At 59.6% G+C, this 17,917-nt stretch overlaps 1 protein-coding gene across 1 annotated transcript; it reads right to left on the reverse strand.

Moving 5' to 3' along the window:
- Window positions 1–11,655: 11,655 nt before the first annotated feature.
- FOXJ1 (forkhead box J1) lies at window positions 11,656–15,115 on the reverse strand. Its single transcript, XM_021680837.2, has 2 exons — window positions 14,618–15,115; window positions 11,656–12,881 (listed from the first exon to the last, which is right to left on the reverse strand). Exons 1-2 carry the CDS (start codon window positions 15,113–15,115, stop codon window positions 12,114–12,116), a joined length of 1,266 nt encoding a protein of 421 aa, XP_021536512.1. The 3' UTR covers window positions 11,656–12,113.
- Between the last annotated feature and the right edge of the window lie 2,802 nt (window positions 15,116–17,917).

The following is a 17,917-nucleotide window of genomic DNA, read 5'->3' on the forward strand; positions in this document are numbered from 1 at the left end:
AACCCAGCGAGCGGGGGCCGCTGGGGGGCGCACGACCCCCGCCCACCCAGGAGTTGCACCCCAGCGCCTGGGGGTAGGGGGGCTGGGGGCGAGGGCCCGATCTCCTCCCACGCCCGAGGCCGGGCGCAGGGGGCCGCGAGGGGGCGCCCGACACCCACGGACCTCTCCGCGGCGCCCGGGGACTGGAACCTGCGAGAATGTCCAGGGGGTGCAAGGAAAGGAAGAGAGCGGCCAAGGGCAGGTGGATGGGTGGGAGAGGGGTGGGGGCGAGGGGGGCCCCTGAAGAGAGCAACGTGGAGACGAAGCCAGCAAATGAGGAACGCGCGGGAGGGCATGGGGGTGGGGGCAGGGTGGCAGGGCGGCCGGCGGGGGGGGGGGGGGGGGGATCGCGGAGGGGGGTCCGGGCCAGCGGGCGCGGTCATGTCAGCCGCCGGCACCCGCCGCATTTCGGTCCCGCGGCTCCTGGCAACCGAGGACGCCGGCGGCCGGGCTGGCCTCGGCGGGGGTGCTGGGCGACCCCCCGGGCGCGCCCCCCGCCTCCTGCACCTCCACCTTCCCCGGGCGGCCCGTTGCGCGCGCTCCCCGCTCCCGGTACCCCCCCACCCCGGATGCGGCTGCGCCCGTTGCACCCACCCGCCAAACCCCCGCGCGGCCCGCGCGCTCCCGCAGCCCCGCTCCCGGAAAGCCGGGCTCCCCCGGGGCCCCGTGCCCCGAACGTGACTCAGCAATTTCCGGCGCCTCCCCGGACACCCACGGGCTCTGCAGAGACCCCAGGGGAGTGAAGGTCCGCGGGCTCTCTCTACCTGGGGCAGGGGCCCGGAAATGCCCCCACACGTGCCCTCCCTCCAAGCAGGGTGGATCTTTCTGGACTGAGAGGGCAGGTTCAGTTACTTGTGCATTAACTGCGCTGACCGAGAACATAACTATAGGCAGCAGAGGAGAGGAAGGCCTGCCTCAGGGGGCCGACAGGCTGCGTAGGGTGCGTCCCACCCCTCCTGCTGGCTAAGTTCGTAGATAAGAAGATTGCCCTCTTGGAAACTTTTGGGAATTTAGGGTGCACTGCAAGCCTGTGGGATACAGGCCGGGGAAGCAGCATCACCGCCACCAGCTCAGGGAGATCAGGCAGATCAGGGAGGCCTGGGGAGACACAGGTGTGTGGCCTGGAGTTTGAAGTGGGCAAGAGAGACCCCCGGAAGAGGGGCTAGCCTTACAGCAGCTGGGAAGCTGGGAAGGGATGTCCAGAGAGGAGAGCTGAGTTTGGTTGGGAGGGGAAGGAGGGTGGCCTTGGGGACCAAATCACCTAAGGGTGGATTGTATTTGGTGAGGAGCTTCTACAGGGTGGCCTGAGGCAGGGACACAAGTGAGCAGGCCAGCGCACTGATCTGGACAAAAACTGGAGTGGATTCAGGAGACAGCACTGAGAGAAAGTGGCCTGGTTCAGGTGGTGGAGCCCAGAGGGGACTCTGCAGCTGTTAACCAGGGTGGAGGGGACACGGGGATTCCTACCTGGAGCTGGCTGAGGGCCAGGTCAATCCCTGATGCTGAGGACTGATGGATCCTGCCTCTTTGGTGGGAAACCAGGAGGTCTCCTTCCCTGAGACGGTAGCTGCCCTGAGGCAGGGGACTGAATGAGATGATCCTGTCTCGGGGGTCCCAAAGGCACTTTTGGGGCCCACTTGTTCTTGCTCTGAGCTGGTCTTCTGTTTGTGCATGCCGCCCACACCGATGGAAGGATCTTCCCCTCTGTCTGGATCCGTTGAATGAGTGCGTGCATGAATGAATGAGCGCGTGCATGAATGAATGAGCAGAGAGAAGCCAGTGAATGGTGTACCTGTTTCTCGGTGCACGTGAGCTCCCAGACACCACACATGTGCAGCACGGGCTTGTTAATAAGGCCGAGGAGGAGGGCTCGGCCGGGAGTTGAGGCCTGGAGTTCCTGAGGGCAGGGAAGACAGACCTGGGCTCTCTTCTCCTGGTTCCCCACTGTCTTCCCAGCTCAGAGCCCTGGCTGCTGGATCTCACTCTGCTGATAAGTTGGGGCGCGCCCTGCCCGCCCCCTCCACCCATCCAGCTACACTCTATGGAGAACCTGGCACGGCCTCTGTGCTCCTGGGGCTCCCCATCCAGCAGGAGAGGCACGCACACTGCCCACGTGCTGAAATAAAGGGGCATGCTAGGGGTGCAGTGAATGGACAGGTGGCAAATGTCCAATTGGGTCCCCTAGCCCAAGAAAAGCCAACCTTATCTGTGCTGATGTCCTCAGACCTGTTCCTCTCTGTGTGCCTCAGTTTCCTCACCTGTAGGTCACACTAGAAGGCTCCTAAGACTAAAGGCGCATGCCTCTGTGACTGAGGACCATTCCAGCTGCCCCCAGCCTCCCACAGAGAGGGCAAACAGAGCAGCCTCGCCCTCCAGCCCCCACCCCCCACCCCAGGATTCTGGGCCTACAGATCCCTCAGACCAGTCTTGAAGCCTAGGTCTGCCACTCAGGCACCCCTACGCAGGCCTACTCTTAAGAATCAACTCAGGATAGGGGCACCTAGGTGGCCCAGTCGGTTAAGCATCCAACTCTTGGTTTCTGCTCAGGTCTCAGGTCGTGATCTCAAGGTTGTGAGATCCAGCCTCATGTCAGGCTCCATTCTCAGTGGGCTTTCTGCTTGAGATTCTCTCCCTCTTCCCTCTGCCCCTCCTCCTGCTCATGCTCTCTCTCTCCCTCTCTCTATTTCTCTCCAAAATAAATAAATAAATCTTAAAAAAAAAATCAACTCAGGATAAACCAGTCAAGCATGGCAGGCAGGTGGACCATGTGTGTTTGTCTTCTCTTCCTGAGCCCCATCCAAGTGAAAGGAGATTAAAAAAAAGCTATACCACAAAAGCCTTGTCCAAGAATGTTCATAGCAGCTGTATTCACAAGGCCCCGTACTGATAAACAAACCGCGGGAGCCATCTGATGGACTACTACTCTGCCATAAAAAGGAACAAACCACTGATGCATGCAACAACGTAAATTTCAAAAATAATACGCTGACGGGCACCTGGGTGGTTCAGGTGGTTAAGCAGCTGCCTTCGGCTCAGGGCATGATCCCAGGGTCCTCAGATCAAGCCCCGCATCAGGCTCCCTGCTCAGGGGGGAGTCTGCTTCTCCCTCTCCCTCTGCCTCTCCCCCTGCTTGTGCTCTCTCTTGCTCTCTCTGTCAAATAAATACAATCTTTAAAAATAATAATAATAATACGCTGAGTGAAAGAAGACAAACACAAAGTACAAACTGTTTGATATCGTTTATAGGAAATTCTAAAATAGGCAAAACTGACGCAGGGCGATAGAAATGGAATTAGTGGTTGTTGCTTGGAGGGTGAAGGAGCCAGTAGGGGTTGACTCAAAAAAGGGCATGAGGCAATTTCCCGGAAAGTAAAACAAAAAGATAAAGCCATAGAAAGTAGGAGAGAACGGACAGTACAATTTAATGTTTAAAATCTGAAAACAGTCATCTCAGAAAAAATGAAGGGAAAGGAAGGATCACATAAAGACTCTGGACTTTGTCCCAGATTAAAAGGTCCCACTGCGTGGCACATCGCAGGGAATGAAGAAAAGGCCCTCACCAAGGGCCCACCATCACGAACTTTCAGCATATCAGGGATAAAGCAGAGACCTTAAACACTTCCTAAAGAGGAAAATAAATCAAATGCCAAAGTATAAGATCCCAGGGTGGGGGGGGGAGCAGGGAGGGGGGGGGGGAAGCAGATTTCCCAGCAGCAGCAATGACCTTGGCTTCCTGTTTCTGAGGGTGACTTTATAGCTAGCCCAACTGGCGATCAGATAGGAGAATTGGCTAAAGATACACTTAGACATTCAAGACCTCAAAAAGTGCACCTCCTGTGCACCCTTTCCAGAAGTTTCTGGAAATACATCAAACAAAGGGTAGAAGTAGAAACAGAGAATCCAGCATGAGAGAGGAGCAAAGAAGTCCTAGGATAAGCTTGATTACAGCTGAGTGGGGAGACAGTTTCTGGGAGGGATTCCTGCAAAAAAAAAGGGGGGGGGCGCCTGGGTGGCTCAGTTGTTAAGCGTCTGCCTTCGGCTTGGGTCATGATCCCAGAGTCCTGGCATCAAGCCCCGCATCGGGCTCCCTGCTCAGTGGGAAGCCTGCTTCTCCCTCTCCCACTCCCCCTGCTTGTGTTCCCTCTCACTGTGTCTCTCTCTGCCAAATAAGTAAATAAAATCTTAAAAAAAAAAAAAAAAGAGAGAGAGAGAGAGAGAGAGAGACGGGCGCCTGGGTGGCTCAGTCATTAAGCGTTTGCCTTTGGCTCAGTCATGATCCCAGGGTCCTGGGATCCAGCTGCATAGGGTTCCCTGCTCAGCAGAAAGCCTGCTTCTCCCTCTCCCACTCCCCTGCTTGTGTTCCTGCTCTCACTCTCTCTCTCTCTCTCTCTGTCAAATAAATAAATAAAATCTTAAAAAAAAAAAGACTATAACACATTCTCTGTTGCACTTGGAATTCAATATTGATATTTTATGCTTGTATGTGTGTAAAATAGCCCTGGAAGGCACACAGGAAACTAATAAGTGTGGTTGCCTCCTAGGAGAGCTGGGTGACTTGGGGTCAGGACAGAAGGGACATTTGCTTTTCATGTTTCCCTGAAGATCCTTCTGTATCTTTTTCAATTTTCTAACATGGGTATTCATGGATTATTTTAAAAGGTATTTGCAGAGAATAGGATTGATAAGGATTTGTAAGCCCTTCTGGAACATTTGTGAGGAATTAGCCATAAGTACGCAGAAAACCAGGTAAATGACAAGAAACAGGGCACGTGTGACCTCCTGCGTCCTACATGAAAAGGACACATATTCACAGGACACTTGCCAGCTCAGCAGTGAGCAGTATGTGGGACATGGTCACATCAGATCCCTGTCTATTTAACCAAAAACCTCACCCAGCAGGAGGATGGAGACAACTCCATCTTCATCTTCTATGGCAGGAAGCCAGAGCATGAAGTGCAGATAAACTGAAAATCCAGCGCTGGCAGTAGTAATTGGAAATACGTCAAGGAATATCTGAACAACTGAAAGAGTTGAAAGTGGTCACGGTAGGTGCGCTTGGCTGGCTCAGTTGATTAAGCATCTGCCTCAGGTCATGACCCCGGCGTCCTGGGATGGAGTCCCACATCGGGCTCCCTGCTTAGCAGGGAGTCTGCTTCTCCCTCTGCCCCTCCCCACCTCTCGTGCTCTCTCTCAAATAAATAAATACAATCTTTAAAAAAAAAAAAGTGGTCATGGTTACTTCTGGGGATTTGCCTGAAGGACAGGAGAATTTTGTTGTTTTTACATAAGTCTTTATTTTTTCAATTTTATTGAGATATAATTGACATTTCCAAATCTTTAAAAATACTTTTTTTTTTTTAAGATTTTATTTATTTGACAGAGAGAGACACAGCGAGAGAGGGAACACAAGCAGGGGGAGTGGGAGAGGGAGAAGCATGTTTCCTGCTGAGCAGGGAGCCCGATGGGGGGCTCGATCCCAGGACCCTGGGACCATGACCCGAGCCGAAGGCAGATGCTTAACGACTGAGCCACCCAGGTGGCCCTAAAAATACTTTTTAAAGTATTGGCTCCATGCCTACTGTGGGGCTTGAACTCACAACCCTGAGATCGAGAGTTGCATGTTCTTCTGACTGAGCCAGCCAGACGCCCCCGTAATAAGTCTGATTTTTTAAGGGATGCCTGGCTGGCTCAGTCCATAGAGCTTGCAGCTCTTGATCTCAGGGTTGTGAGTCTGAGCTCCGTGCTGGGTGTAGAGATTACTTAAAATTAAATCTTTAAAAAAATAAATAAAACTGATTTTTTAAATACAAGTACATATATCATTATGGTAAAAAAAAAAAAACTGAAATTTATTTAAAAAGAAAGATCCACTGGCTACCAGATGGAGAGCATATGAGGATGAAAAGACCATGCCAGGAGTTCCGGCGAGAGGTGAGGTGGCTGAGTGAGGAATGCCGCAGGAAGGAAGCTGTCAGGGAAGGTGGGCCGTCAGGCTTGGGGTGTGGAGAGTTTGAGGTGCCTAGGGCACAGGTAAGGGGCGCTCGAGAGGCTCCTGGGTGAGGCAGGAGGGTGTCAGGAGCGTCAGCTGAGAAGAGGAAACATACAGTATGAGCAAAGCTCTGAGAACAAAATTCCTCCCCTGACAGATGCCTCAAGCCCTGAGGAAATCTCTATCTTGCTTCTGGGAGTAAACTCAGAACTCCTGCCTCCTGCACCTGTCCCCCCCCCCCCCCCGCCCCAGCGCCCCAATCTGATTTCCTCCCAGACTCTTCCTTCAGACAAAAGCTTCCCGGGCCAGAGGAGCTGAAGTTTGGGGAGGGGGTCAGGGTGGAGATTGCTCTCTCTTCGTGGCCCCTTTCTTTCTGTGTGGAGGTTGTCGGACCTAGTTGGTGATCCCCCCAACCCCCGCGGGGATCCCTTCCGGGCCTGGGAGACCCTCAATGTCCTTCCCTCCCAATAAACCCACACAGGAAGTAGGGGGCCTAGAGAGACCCAGGGAACGAACGTGGATGGGGGGTGAGTCCTGGCCCTCTGTGAGGTCCACCCTCTTGCACCTCTGACACCCCCAGCGCCTCTCTCCGAAACCGGCCTTGCCTGGCCTTGTGGGACAGTGCCTGCTCCTGGACCAGCCTCCCAGGCAGTTCCCAGCAGGCCAGGGTTAATCTTTAGCCAAACACCGGGCTCTGGGGGCTCGCAGTCTCCTCACAGAGCTCCTGGCCTCCATTAGACCCCGAGGAGCCCGGCTCCAGGGGCATCAGGCTCAGCGGCCCCACGGCCCCATCCTGGGGCACAGGGACAGCTGGGATAGCGGAGCTGGGCCCTGCTCCGTCCGGGTGACCTCGTAGCTGGCCCGTTTGCCCACACTGTGGGTTTGGGTGGGGTAAGGAAAGATGTGGAAGAGCCCTGAGTGCCACACCAGTTTGTCTACACCAGCCCTGTCTCTCAGGCCCCCTGGTGGAGGAGGGGTTGAGGCGGATGAGAAGGAGGAAGGCTGGGCCTCTTCTACTTCCCTCCACTCCTTCCTCCTGCAAGGGTGCCCTCTCCCGCCCCCCCTTGGCTCACAGCTGCTACACGTCCCACTCCGCCTCCCTGGCACTCAGGACCCCATTGCCCCTTTTATTACCCTAGTCCAACCCACAGGGTCAGCAAAGGGACCTCAGTTTCCAGAACAGGGTGGCCTGGGGCTTTTCTCAAAGATCCCCTTGGCTGGAGTGTTTTCCCCCCCCCCCCCCCGGGGGCTTCCAGAACCTTCTCAACCCCAGCCACTGCCCCGCCACCGCCGGAGAGCCCCTTCGTGTTCACTGTCCGCAGCAGCATCTTGCCAAGGCTATTTGGATGTTTTTCTACTTCCTATCCACCCACCTAATCGGCTTGTTCATGCATTCGTGCATTCATTCATTCAATACTTAAGAAGCGGGCCACGGGGCGCCTGGGTGGCTCAGTCGGTTAAGCGGCTGCCTTCAGCTCGGGTCATGGTCCTGGAGTCCCGGGATCGAGTCCCGTATCGGGCTCCCTGCTCGGCGGGGAGTCTGCTTCTCCCTCTGACCCTACCCCCCCTTGCGCTCTCTCTCTCACTCTCTCTCTCTAATAAATAAATAAAATCTTTAAAAAAAAATTAAAAAAAAAAAAAAGAAGCGGGCCACTCCCTTTGATCCTGTGAATGTAGGGATGAGCAAGACACGCAGTTTATCTGCCCCCAGGGGTCTAGACTTGAGGGTGTCAGAGGCTGAACTCTGGGCACCAGGATGGGGCCCTGGGGCCGCTGAGCCTGATGCCCCTGGAGCCGGGCGACTTGGGGTCTAATGGAGGCCAGGAGCTCTGTGAGGAGGCTGTGAGCGCCCTGAGGCAGGGCCTGGGGGCTACTCCATCCCACCCTGCCGACCCCCTGCATCGCTGGGCAAGAGCTCACCGTAAGCAAGTTCAAGGGAACCGGGATGCCCTCTGGGGTGAAGACAGGGGCTCAGTGCCCAGAGTGAGGCATGAAGGGGGGCAGGGTGGCCTGGGTGGGAACAGGGCAGCTGACAGAGCGGTGGTGGCTGGGCCAGGAGCAGAGAAGACTGGGCAGCTTCTGGGCCTCAGCTCCATTCCCTGGGCAAACAGCGGCTGGGAGGGCCTGGGCAGTCCTTCAGAGGCCCCCAGGGGGCCAGGGCGGGGTGAGAGTGTAGGCATGAAGCCTGCCCTCCCTACTTCCTGGAGCTCTTGCTTTTGGGGGAGCTCAGCTTCCTTCAAAGGGAAAGAGGGTCTGGACTCACAACAGCCTCAGGCAGGGTGATGGGCTGGGCTAGGAGTCGGGTGAGGAGGTGGGGGCAGCAGTGAGACCTCGGGCCCTGTCGCTCCCCCTGGTTAATGTGCACCTGCCTCACCCCGCCCTGCCACTCGGGCTGGTTGGCTTCTGGGGGGGGCAGTGCCCTCCAGCTGGTCCCTGCCTGCTCCTGACACACAGGGCAAGTCCAGGCCCCAGCACCTCTATGGTGGCTCTGACCCTATGGTGTCCGACCTGACTTGGGAGCCACAGACTGAGACAGACACCTGGGCCTCAGGAGGAAGGTGACTCCTCCCCCAGGGCTGCCATACAAATGTTCGGGCACCCGCAGCATGAGTGGCCTCACAGTGTCCTCTCCCTTACCCCAGGGTCCTCCACTCCGTTGTTACCTGTGTTTTCCTCCTCATCACACAAGACTGTGTCAGCAGGACCTGGGGCCACTCGGCCACCCCATTGTTAATGCAGCCCTCCCTGCCACATCACCACCCCCGACAGGCCCAGGCCTGCCCCATGTGGCCAGCCCACTGCCCCCTGCCAGGAGTCCAAATACACCTGTTTACCTTTGGGCCTCAGCCCCGGATGGAAGTGCACCTGACTCCTGCCCACCTCTCCCCCAACCCTCATCTTCCTTCCTGCCAGCCCTCCAGAGCTCACCCCCTTTCTGCAAGTGTGAGTGCTGGGGTGGGGGTGGGGTGGAGAGCCAGCCCCGCCCTCAGCTCTGCAGGGGGCCTGGCCTGTTTGCTTCAGGTCAGCGACAGGGAGTGGGGCTCGGGGAATCCCAGGGTTCTCCAGACACTGAGAGTCACTGGAGTGTGTGTGTGTGTGTGTGTGTGTGTGTGTGTGTGTGGCCTGTCCTGTGGAACAGGTTGTGCAGAGGCAGGGAGTGGAGGGCTCCCAAGGTCTGAGCTCCTGCCCATCCCCCATCACAGTCCCTGCTGGGGGATACCTTAGGGGAGGAGGGCGGAAAAGGTGGCATGTCAGAAGACAGAAGGCTGGCTCTTTGGGAAGGCGCTGTCCCCACACTCAAGCATGAAGTGGTTTCGGGGGCTTCTCACCTCAAAGGTGGGGATCAGAGGACACGAGGAGCCTGCTTGGAGAGCTTGGGTCCCGGGTGCAAAGCCACAAAGAGAACAGACCACTGAGTACAACGTGGAAGGCTGGGGGTGCGGCAGTCTGCAAAATCTGAACAGGGATCTGCGGTTAGAGGGATCACGCGCATCTGCGTCAGTGTCCCCGCTCCGCGGTGGTGCTAGGCTTACGGGGGAGTGCCCTTGTTCTACGGAAATAGGCGCTAAAGTATTTAGTGCTAACAGGCGTCAGGTCTGCAACTTACTGGAAGATGGTGTGAAATCTATTTAGATTGGGATTACACTGAATTTATAAATAAATAAATATGAGGTAAATGAACACCTCTGTTTAAAAAACCACCCAGCCAAGGGCCAGGGCAGGGATGGATCGGAGGGATAAGCTGCAGGTGCATGCTTTCTCCCCACTCCCTGATGCTGCGGGCTGAAGAGTGTGTGTGTGTGTGTGTGTGTGTGAAGCCCCGGGGCCCAGCCCCTTCAGAGCCGCCTCCCCGCTTTTGCTACACGTCGGAAGCATCTGGGGACCCTTAAAAATGCTCATGCCCGGGCCCCACCCCACCTGTCAATCCAGGGTGTACCCCCTTTGGCCAGGGCTGGAGGCTGACCCTGGGGAGCCCCTGGAGAAGGCCTCTACTGGGGACTGTGGAGAGGAAGCTGGTGGGTGATGGGGAGAGGGAGGGAGGAGTCGCTTGGGGAGCGAAGAGAGTCTCAGCGGAGGGCAAACCTCCTCAGCCTGCTGTGGGGCGGGGGTGGCCTGGCTTTGGGCTCAGTAAGGCCCCAACCTCGCTGGCTGGCCCTGCAGTGTGCGCGCTTCCCCTGAAATATTTGGAATAATTAGCAAATGAAAGCAGCAAGTTAGCACTGGGAATGCCAGGTTGGCCAAGCGCCAGACTTGAGAGAAGGGAAAGAAAGGGGCTTCGGGAGAAAAGGGTCCGTGGAGGCTGGGCAGGACTGTGCGAGACAGGGCCCGTTTGTGCCCTGTGTGCGGGAGGGGGCTAGGTGGAGAGGTGGGCTCCGGACAAAGCTGGGGTGATGGGAGGGAAAGGTGCTGCTGGGTGTCACCCCCACACACATTTCCTGTGCCTCGGTTTCCCCCTCAGGATTCTGGTAGGCGGGTCCCTCACAGAGTGCACGGTGTGAGTGAGTGGGGAAGCAGGGTCTGGGCACCTTGACTTCCCTGGTGGTTTTCTCCTCCTCCTCCTCCAGCCTGCATTGGGCCCGGGAGGGAAGGCGCCAGGCTTGGTGAGCACGTGCCAGGCTGGGGCCCTCTGGCCTCACACCCTGTCCCTCCAGGAGAGGACCGAGGGAGGGTGGTGCTGGAGACAGGCCCGGGCCGGGACCGAAGACTCAGGCAGGCGAGCCCGGGCAGGCCCTGGCGGTCAGAGACACGTGGGCTGAGCCCTGGGCGTGCTCGGGCCCGTGAGTCCCCAGGACCAGGAAGCGGGCTGTGTCTTCTTTGTCGCCCACTTCCCGGGGCTGAGGGTGCCATTCTCCCCATTGTGCAGCCCCAGGCTGGAGGGGACCCCTGGGGGCTGCCTTTCAGCCCCTTTCTCCCTGGGGACACCGAAGTCATGGGGAGTTCATCAGGGGACACTCTTGAGGCCTTCGGTGCTCCCCATCTTCCTCCCAGCCATTCCCCCTCCGGCGGTGAAGAGAAAGACCCCCTCCTCCCAAACTGGCCGTAAAGTTGCAAGCAGGTCCATTTTCAGATTTTTAAACATTTTATTTTTAAAAATTTTTTAATTGTAAATAACTTTCCATGAAAAAGGTTAAATTGCCCCATAGGGCAGGAGGGTGGATGTGGGACGCAGACGGAGGGGCTCCGGGTAGAGTGAGACACTCCCCCCCAGCAAGTACAGGCAGGGATGTGGGCGATCCCAGCCTTCCTGGTCCCAAAGGTTCTAGCAAGCTCTGCACCTCTCCCTGTTAAGCCTATCGCTATACTCACTACATTAGTCTGTCTGTCCTCCTCCCCACTGCAGCTCAGATGCCCCTGCCCCCAACCCCCAGAACCCCAACTCCCCGCCGCGCTCTGCCTCAGGTCCGGCTGAAAGATGAGGGATTTACACTCCCTTTCCACCCCTAGGGATGGGGCCAGGAGAAGACCCCAGAGGCCTTACAAAACCTCCTCGCCCACCAGGCTCCCCGACCTCATTCTGTCTCTGCCCTCTGCCCCTCCCCCCCCGTCCCCCCCGCCCCCACCCCTCCCCAGCTCCAGGGAGGCTTTGCCCGGAGAGGCCTCCAGGGGGTTAATTTGCTCTCACCTAATTAGCATTTGTTGTACCTGGGACCTTTCTCTGGATAGAGACCTGGGGAGGACAGCGGGAGAGGGAGATGCGTGGAAGCTGAGGTGCCCTGGGGCGGGCCCTGTACTGTCCCTCCCCAGCTTGGCCAGGGCCCCTTGGGGTGCAGCTCCCACAGTGCAGGGCCCTGAGCCCACCCCGGGGTGGGCAAGAGGAGGATGAATGAAACACTGTGTGTATGGGGGGGGCGGTGCTGGGGAGGCAGCTGTTCTGGACCTGGGCCCCCCCCCCTCCCCTGTTCTCAGCCTCCTGGGCCGGAATCTGAGGGCAGCCCGGGCTGGGGGCCGTGCGGCCTCATGGGGCCAGCCTCGGGAGACCCGGCCCAGCCCCTGCCTGGGCGGTAGGGTGTCCAGGGGCCTGTGCTGGGGGGCAGTCTGGGCCCTGACTTGGCCACTGTCCGGAGGCGGGGCAGGGCCCGGCCTCTTACAAGAAGGCGCCCACACTGGCCCAGTCCTGCAGGTCGGCGGCCAGGGTGGCGTCCCCGGCCTCAAAGAGGGGCTCCGGGGGCAGGCAGCCACTGCCGCTCTCGTCCCAGGGGTGCTGCAGGAAGGACGTGGCCAGGAAGGTCTCGTCGAAGTCCAGGCTGTCGGCAGCCTGCTCCCCCGGAGGCCCCCAGGTAGCGGGGCAGCCGATGTGGTGGCCGGGGACGGTGAGGTCCACGTCCCCGTGCGAGGCGGGGCTCAGCGGCGGGCTCAGCTCCAGGGCCTCCAGCGCGCCCAGCTCGCCGCCCAGAGTGCCGGCCTCGAAGATGGCCTCCCAGTCAAAGTTGCCTTTGAGGGGCTCCAGCTCGCCCTGCTCCTCCTGGGTCAGCAGCAGGGTGCTGGGGGCCCGCGGGACCTTGGCCACCCGTTTGGGCAGCGGCTGTTTGCGCTTATGGCCGAGCCTGCCCTCGCCCGCAGCCCAGCTCGCCTCCCCGGTGGCCTCCTCGAACTCCCGCAGCAGCTGCTGGGCCTCGGTGTTCACGGTCAGCGGCCCGGCCCACGGGGCGGCGCTGGGCTCCTGCGAGGCCTGGCGGGCGAAGGCCGGGTGGATGTGCACTGGGGGCAGCCGCCGCTTCTTGAAGGCCCCGCTCAGCAGCCGCTCGGCGTACTGGGGGTCGATGCGCCAGAAGCCCCCCTTGCCCGGCTCGTCCTTCTCCCGAGGCACTTTGATGAAGCACTTGTTCAGGGACAGGTTGTGGCGGATGGAATTCTGGGCACGGGGGAGAGGAGAGAAAGAGGTGGGCTGGGTGAGTGGGAAGGGCCAGCGATGGGCGGCAACGAGAGCTCCTGCCCCCACGGGAGGAGGGCCGGCCGCACTGCTCTGACCAGTGGCTCTGGGACACCAGCCACTGGGCACCGGGAGCCAGGAGTGCTGTCGGGAGCTTTTGTTCCCCGTTGCCGGGATATGTGCCTGCTCAGTCATCCGAGCCCTGAGCCGCAGGGTGGCTCGCAGTGCCACCCCGGCCTGCCCTCCCTCCCTTACCCCACCGCTTGCGGCCTCGGGCCAAAGGCCTCAGCTCCCCCAGGGCCTGGACAGCCATCTCACTCCGCCTGGGCCTGGCTGGCCCTCTCTGTTTGTGGAGTGGGTGCGTGGAGGCAGGGGTGGGGGGAGCCGGGCTAGCCAGGGTGTGAGGGTGTGTGCTCTGAGCGCGTAGGGATGAAGTGTGGGGGGATCTGAGGACTTTGCTTGTTTGTTGAGCCGGCTGCTGGCCTGGGCCCTCACCCCCATGGCCCCCTCCTCCCACCCAGGCTATGGAGGCCTCAGTTGATTATTACCCAGCCTAGAGCACAGGGCTCATTCCCGAGGCCCATTTCCTGCAGCCTGAGCTTCACAGGTTTCGGGGAGGGTGGGGGCTGGGGGTCTCTCTGCTTTCTCACTGAGGGTACAAATGGCACTTGCCCCAGAGTCAGGGCCCACGCAAATGTGGAAGAGTTTGGGACTGTGCTTCTCCAGCCTGCTCCCTGTGGGTATCCCCAGGGAAAAGTCTGGACGTTCTGGGGCCTCTGTCCCTAAGTAGCCCCTGATCCTGATGATGGCAGACTCGTGTCTGCCTGGCCTCAAATCACCATCCTGCCTTGTTCATTCCTAGGTGCATCGTCTTGTCCAAACCATGCTGGGGGATAGGGGTTTAGGGCCCAGAAGGCAGGGTGGGTGGGTGGGTCGTGCCCCCTGGCAAGGCTGGGATGTTTACATGGAGGCTGGGGCCCCTTGGCTGCTCTGTGCCAGGTTCCGGAGACTTGGAACGCGAAGCCAGGGCGGCAGGGAGAGCCCCTGTGGAAAGCACCTGGCTCAGGTAATTGTCCCCCAGGGAGTCTGACTGAGAAGAGGGGGGAGGACAGCAGGCAGGAAACAGGGGAGGAGTTGGGGTGAGGGGCTGGGGCAGCAGCTTTACTTTAGGAAGACCCCATAGCCCTACTGGGACACAGCTGGCCTTCACACCCCATTGCCCTCCCCCAGCCAACTGAAACAACACAGGATGCAGAGCCTGGCAGGGGCGATGCTCCAGCATCCGATTCTGAGTCTGGCCTTGACAAGTGTCCTTTGGCAGGGTGGTGTCTAGGAATTCTAGGACTTGGGACAAAAATGTGTCCCTTAGTCCATCATCCTCTCTTAGGGGCCCATGTCCACACACAGTCTGACCCTGGTCTCTGAGCTGGGTCTACTGGATGAGTGACAGGTGCTTTCCCCAGGAATTTCGGGGTCTGCCCCCTTTCTAAAGCCCTTTAAACATCCCCCCCCCTCCTCCCTCTCTGAAGTCAAAGGAGGGGCAGTTCCAAGCACTAGGCTCCCTTGAGGTCCTTCCTCGATGGCCTTCCTCCCCTGGGGCCCTGGCTGCACCGAGCCTACTTGGCTTGCGGACCTGGGGACCTTAGTCCAGTCTGCCCTGGCGTGGGGAGGGAGGAGGAGAGCGGGGAGGGAGCGGCCGCCACCCGCGCCTCCCCTACCTGCCAGGTGGGATCAGCGTGGCGGAAGTAGCAGAAGTTGTCCGTGATCCACTTGTAGATGGCGGACAGGGTGATCTTGGTGGCCTTGCTGGCCTGCATGGCCATGCAGATGAGCGTGGCGTAAGAGTAAGGCGGCTTCACATTCGGGTTGGTGGCGTAGTCCACGTCGTCGGGGGGCGGGGCCTGCAACCCCGGGGGCGCGCTCCGCGACGTGCACGACGACGTGGGCTTACCCGGAGTGTGCGGCTGCCCCAGGCAGGCGGGATCGGCCGCCAGGGGGGACCCCGGAGCGGCCGAGCCCGGCACCTGGTGGTAGCCGTGGGGGTCGGTGCCCCCCGGCGGCAGGGCGGGGGCCTTGGCGTTGAGAATGGAGAATTCCTGCAGCCACTGCAGGCTGGTCAGGCTGTCATCCAGGGCGTCGGGCTCCTCCAGGCCCCCCTCCGGCCCAGCCTCCTCCGCCGCCCCTGCACCCGAGAGGCGTAGCCAGCTCTCCGCCATGTCTGCGGGGACTCTCCGAGGGGGCGGTCAACATCCACGGGCTGAGCCGGGGGGTAGCCCGCAGCGCTCTCTAGCCCGCTGACTCCCGCGGCTCCGGTTACAGGGCCTCCCGGACGCGCGCTTCCATCCCGCGACCACGGGGTCGCCTCCTCCGAATATGAATGTGGTACCTGCTGGGGAGGACCACAGCGGGAGCTGAGCACTTCCCCCTTGCCCCCGAGGGGAGAGTGTGTGCGAGGGGGAGCCTCCTCTAAAATCGTCCCCGCTGCTGGCGAGGATCTTTTCTGGCCGAGGTCTGGGAAACAGAAGCTGTGCCCAGGGGTCCGACCCCCACTGGGTCCGTCTCTCTTTTCCTCTCCAAGGTTTTAGAAGCGAAAGGAGGAAGGAGGGTAGGGGCCTCTGAGGCTATCACCTTCTCCCCAAGAGCGGGAAATCACCCCCCCACACCGCAACAAGTGGAAATGGGGCGAGGGAACCCAGGAGGGCAGTATCACCGGGAGGGAGACGGGGAGGTCGTCTGATCTTTGAAAAGAGATATTAGGATGGGGGATAACGGGGAAGGAAGGAAACAGGATAGGAGTTATGGGGGGGCGAGAAGTAAGTGTCCCCCAAACTCAGATGTCATTCCCGGGTCCACCACTTCCGTCGAGGACGGATGGGAGAGCGGGCTGGTACCGACACCCTCCCTTCCTGCGGCCGCAGCCGTCTCAGTTCCTTACCTGGCTCAGAGAGCAGCCCGGGCCAAAAGAAGGTTCTGGAAGAAGTTCCTCCCACCCCCTGCGGTTCTCTGTCCCCAGCTCGAGGACCCCGCCAGCGCTTCTTGTCGCCCCCCCGCCCGACGGCGCCTCTCTGAGCGCCGGTGGCCCCCGGACCGGCATTAAGTAGCCGCTGCAAAGGCTTCTTCTGCTGCCATGGCGACGCCCCGCCCCCATAAACAGCTTCCGCTGCTGCTATTGGTCAGCACGTTTCCAAGGAGACCGCGGGCCCTAGCCACTCTCTCTGGCGGTAACTCTCCTGGAACTCCCTCCTTCTGCCGCCCTCTCCCGCGCCACCCAGCCCCCTACCCGCCACCGCGTCCCCGCTCCGCGCATTCCCGCTCGAGGGCCCCGCGCAGGGCTCGGAGAAGCGCGCGGTCCCGCCCGAGGCCCCGGGCACGCCGGGGAGCCGTTCGCCCCGGCCGCCGCTCTCCTGCCCTCGCTCCCTTCCGGTCCCGGCTGCTCCGGGGCCTTGGCGGCTCCGCGGGGGCCCAGGCTGGGAGCGGGCTCGGGCACCATGTGCTTGGGGTTTCCTTTCCTCTCTTCTGGGCTCACGTTTCTGTGCCCTCTCCCACCCTCCCCACCCTGAGCGTCGTCTCGGTGCCCGCAGGCAGGTCCGACTCTCCGATGCCACCTGCCGCTCAGGTCCCGGCTGCACCGATCCCAGACGCCCCGCGGCGGGTAGGGTTTCCCGGTAAGCGGCTCCCTCCCCTCCCCTGTACTCTGCAAGGTTCCCGGAAGCTGACTTTCCAGAGCCTTCTGCGGAGGGGCTCTCCCTCCTTTTCAGATAGCTGAGGAAACGGAGCCGGTGAGTGAAACGCAAGAGAAGCCACGACTCGCTGCATTCTCCTCGCAGGGTCATTTGCCCCGTTAGTGTCACCAACTTTTAAGTGGCAGGGACTAGGGGTAGGGGGACACCAGGGGCTTCCTCGTCCCTTCCCCTGGCCTCCCTCCTCCCACCAGCTTTCCTGCTCTCCAATTATCGAGGAGCTGCAGTGGTGGAAGTTCTCCGGTTTAAGGGTGAGTGTGGGGTGCGGGCTCCTCACTCAGGCCTCTGCCCAGAAGCAGGAGGGCAGGGGTGGGAAGCCTGTGCCCACAGGGTGGCACGTCAGTGTCCACCTCCTACCCCGGAGCATGTCTTTCCCTACCCCATGCCCTCTCCCACTCCTCCACTTCTAGATTCTCTTGAATAAAAATATTTGAGCACTGGACAAAGTCAGAGATTTTCACAAATAAGCCAAGGGCACAATTAACAGCTCTCCTTCCCTTGTAAACAGTTTTATTCGTTTTTAAGAATCATGCAGCAATCCATAAATATTGCATCCTTGACGTCCCCACTGTAGTGTGCCCATGAGTGTACCCATGAGTGGGAGGGGGTACACGGATGGTACCAACAGTCCACACACACACACGTGCACACACCAGGTGTGCAGGTCCTAAAGCGAAGTGATCAACCAGCATGCCAAGATCAGGCGGGCAGGACACGAACTCTCCCCAGGTGAGACGGCTCAAAGTGTGTGGGTCTGTGCCCAGGAGATGCCCCAGAGTTTATGTGGGCATAAACTCTGGTGTGTGGAACTGGGTGAGGAAGGGAAAAAGGCTCTGGATCACCACACCACCTGGAGGCCACGGGAGAGCTCAGACCTCTGGCGGGAGTTGGCGGGGGGGAAGCCACAGGCCTCCAGACAGTCTGTGCCCTCAAGTGAAGAGCCAGGCCCCCTCCCATTCTCTCTGGGTCAATTGCTCAGAACATGACTGTCTCCAGATGATGGACTGGGGCAGTAGGGTTGGCAGCTGCCCTGTTCCCTGATCAGGCTGACTAAAGAGCAGCTCCTTTGGATGGGGTATTTCTGCTTGCCTAAGAGCCAAATAAGAACAAAGAGGGGAGAGGGGGAGGGGAAGAGAGAGAGAGAGAGATGGAAAGCTCGGTCTGAGAAACAGGGGTGAAAGGGCCATTTCTAACCCAGGCATGTCTTGATTATGGAACCAAGGCCTTGAAGAATCTTTGTGAGCCTCTTGCTGGGGGGAGGACCCAGCATGTGCTTCA

This window comes from Neomonachus schauinslandi, chromosome 15 (genome assembly GCF_002201575.2).
Source record: "Neomonachus schauinslandi chromosome 15, ASM220157v2, whole genome shotgun sequence".
In the NCBI taxonomy this organism is placed as follows: Eukaryota; Metazoa; Chordata; class Mammalia; order Carnivora; family Phocidae; genus Neomonachus; species Neomonachus schauinslandi.

What these genes read in the sequence shown, in the direction of transcription:
- FOXJ1 (XM_021680837.2), bottom strand. Translation starts at nt 15,115, where the DNA reads ATGGCGGAGAGCTGGCTACGCCTCTCGGGTGCAGGGGCGGCGGAGGAG. An exon ending in ACGCTGATCCCACCTGGCAG is followed by an intron (nt 12,882 to 14,617) that starts GTAGGGGAGGCG and finishes CCCCGTGCCCAG; the next exon opens with AATTCCATCCGCCACAACCT.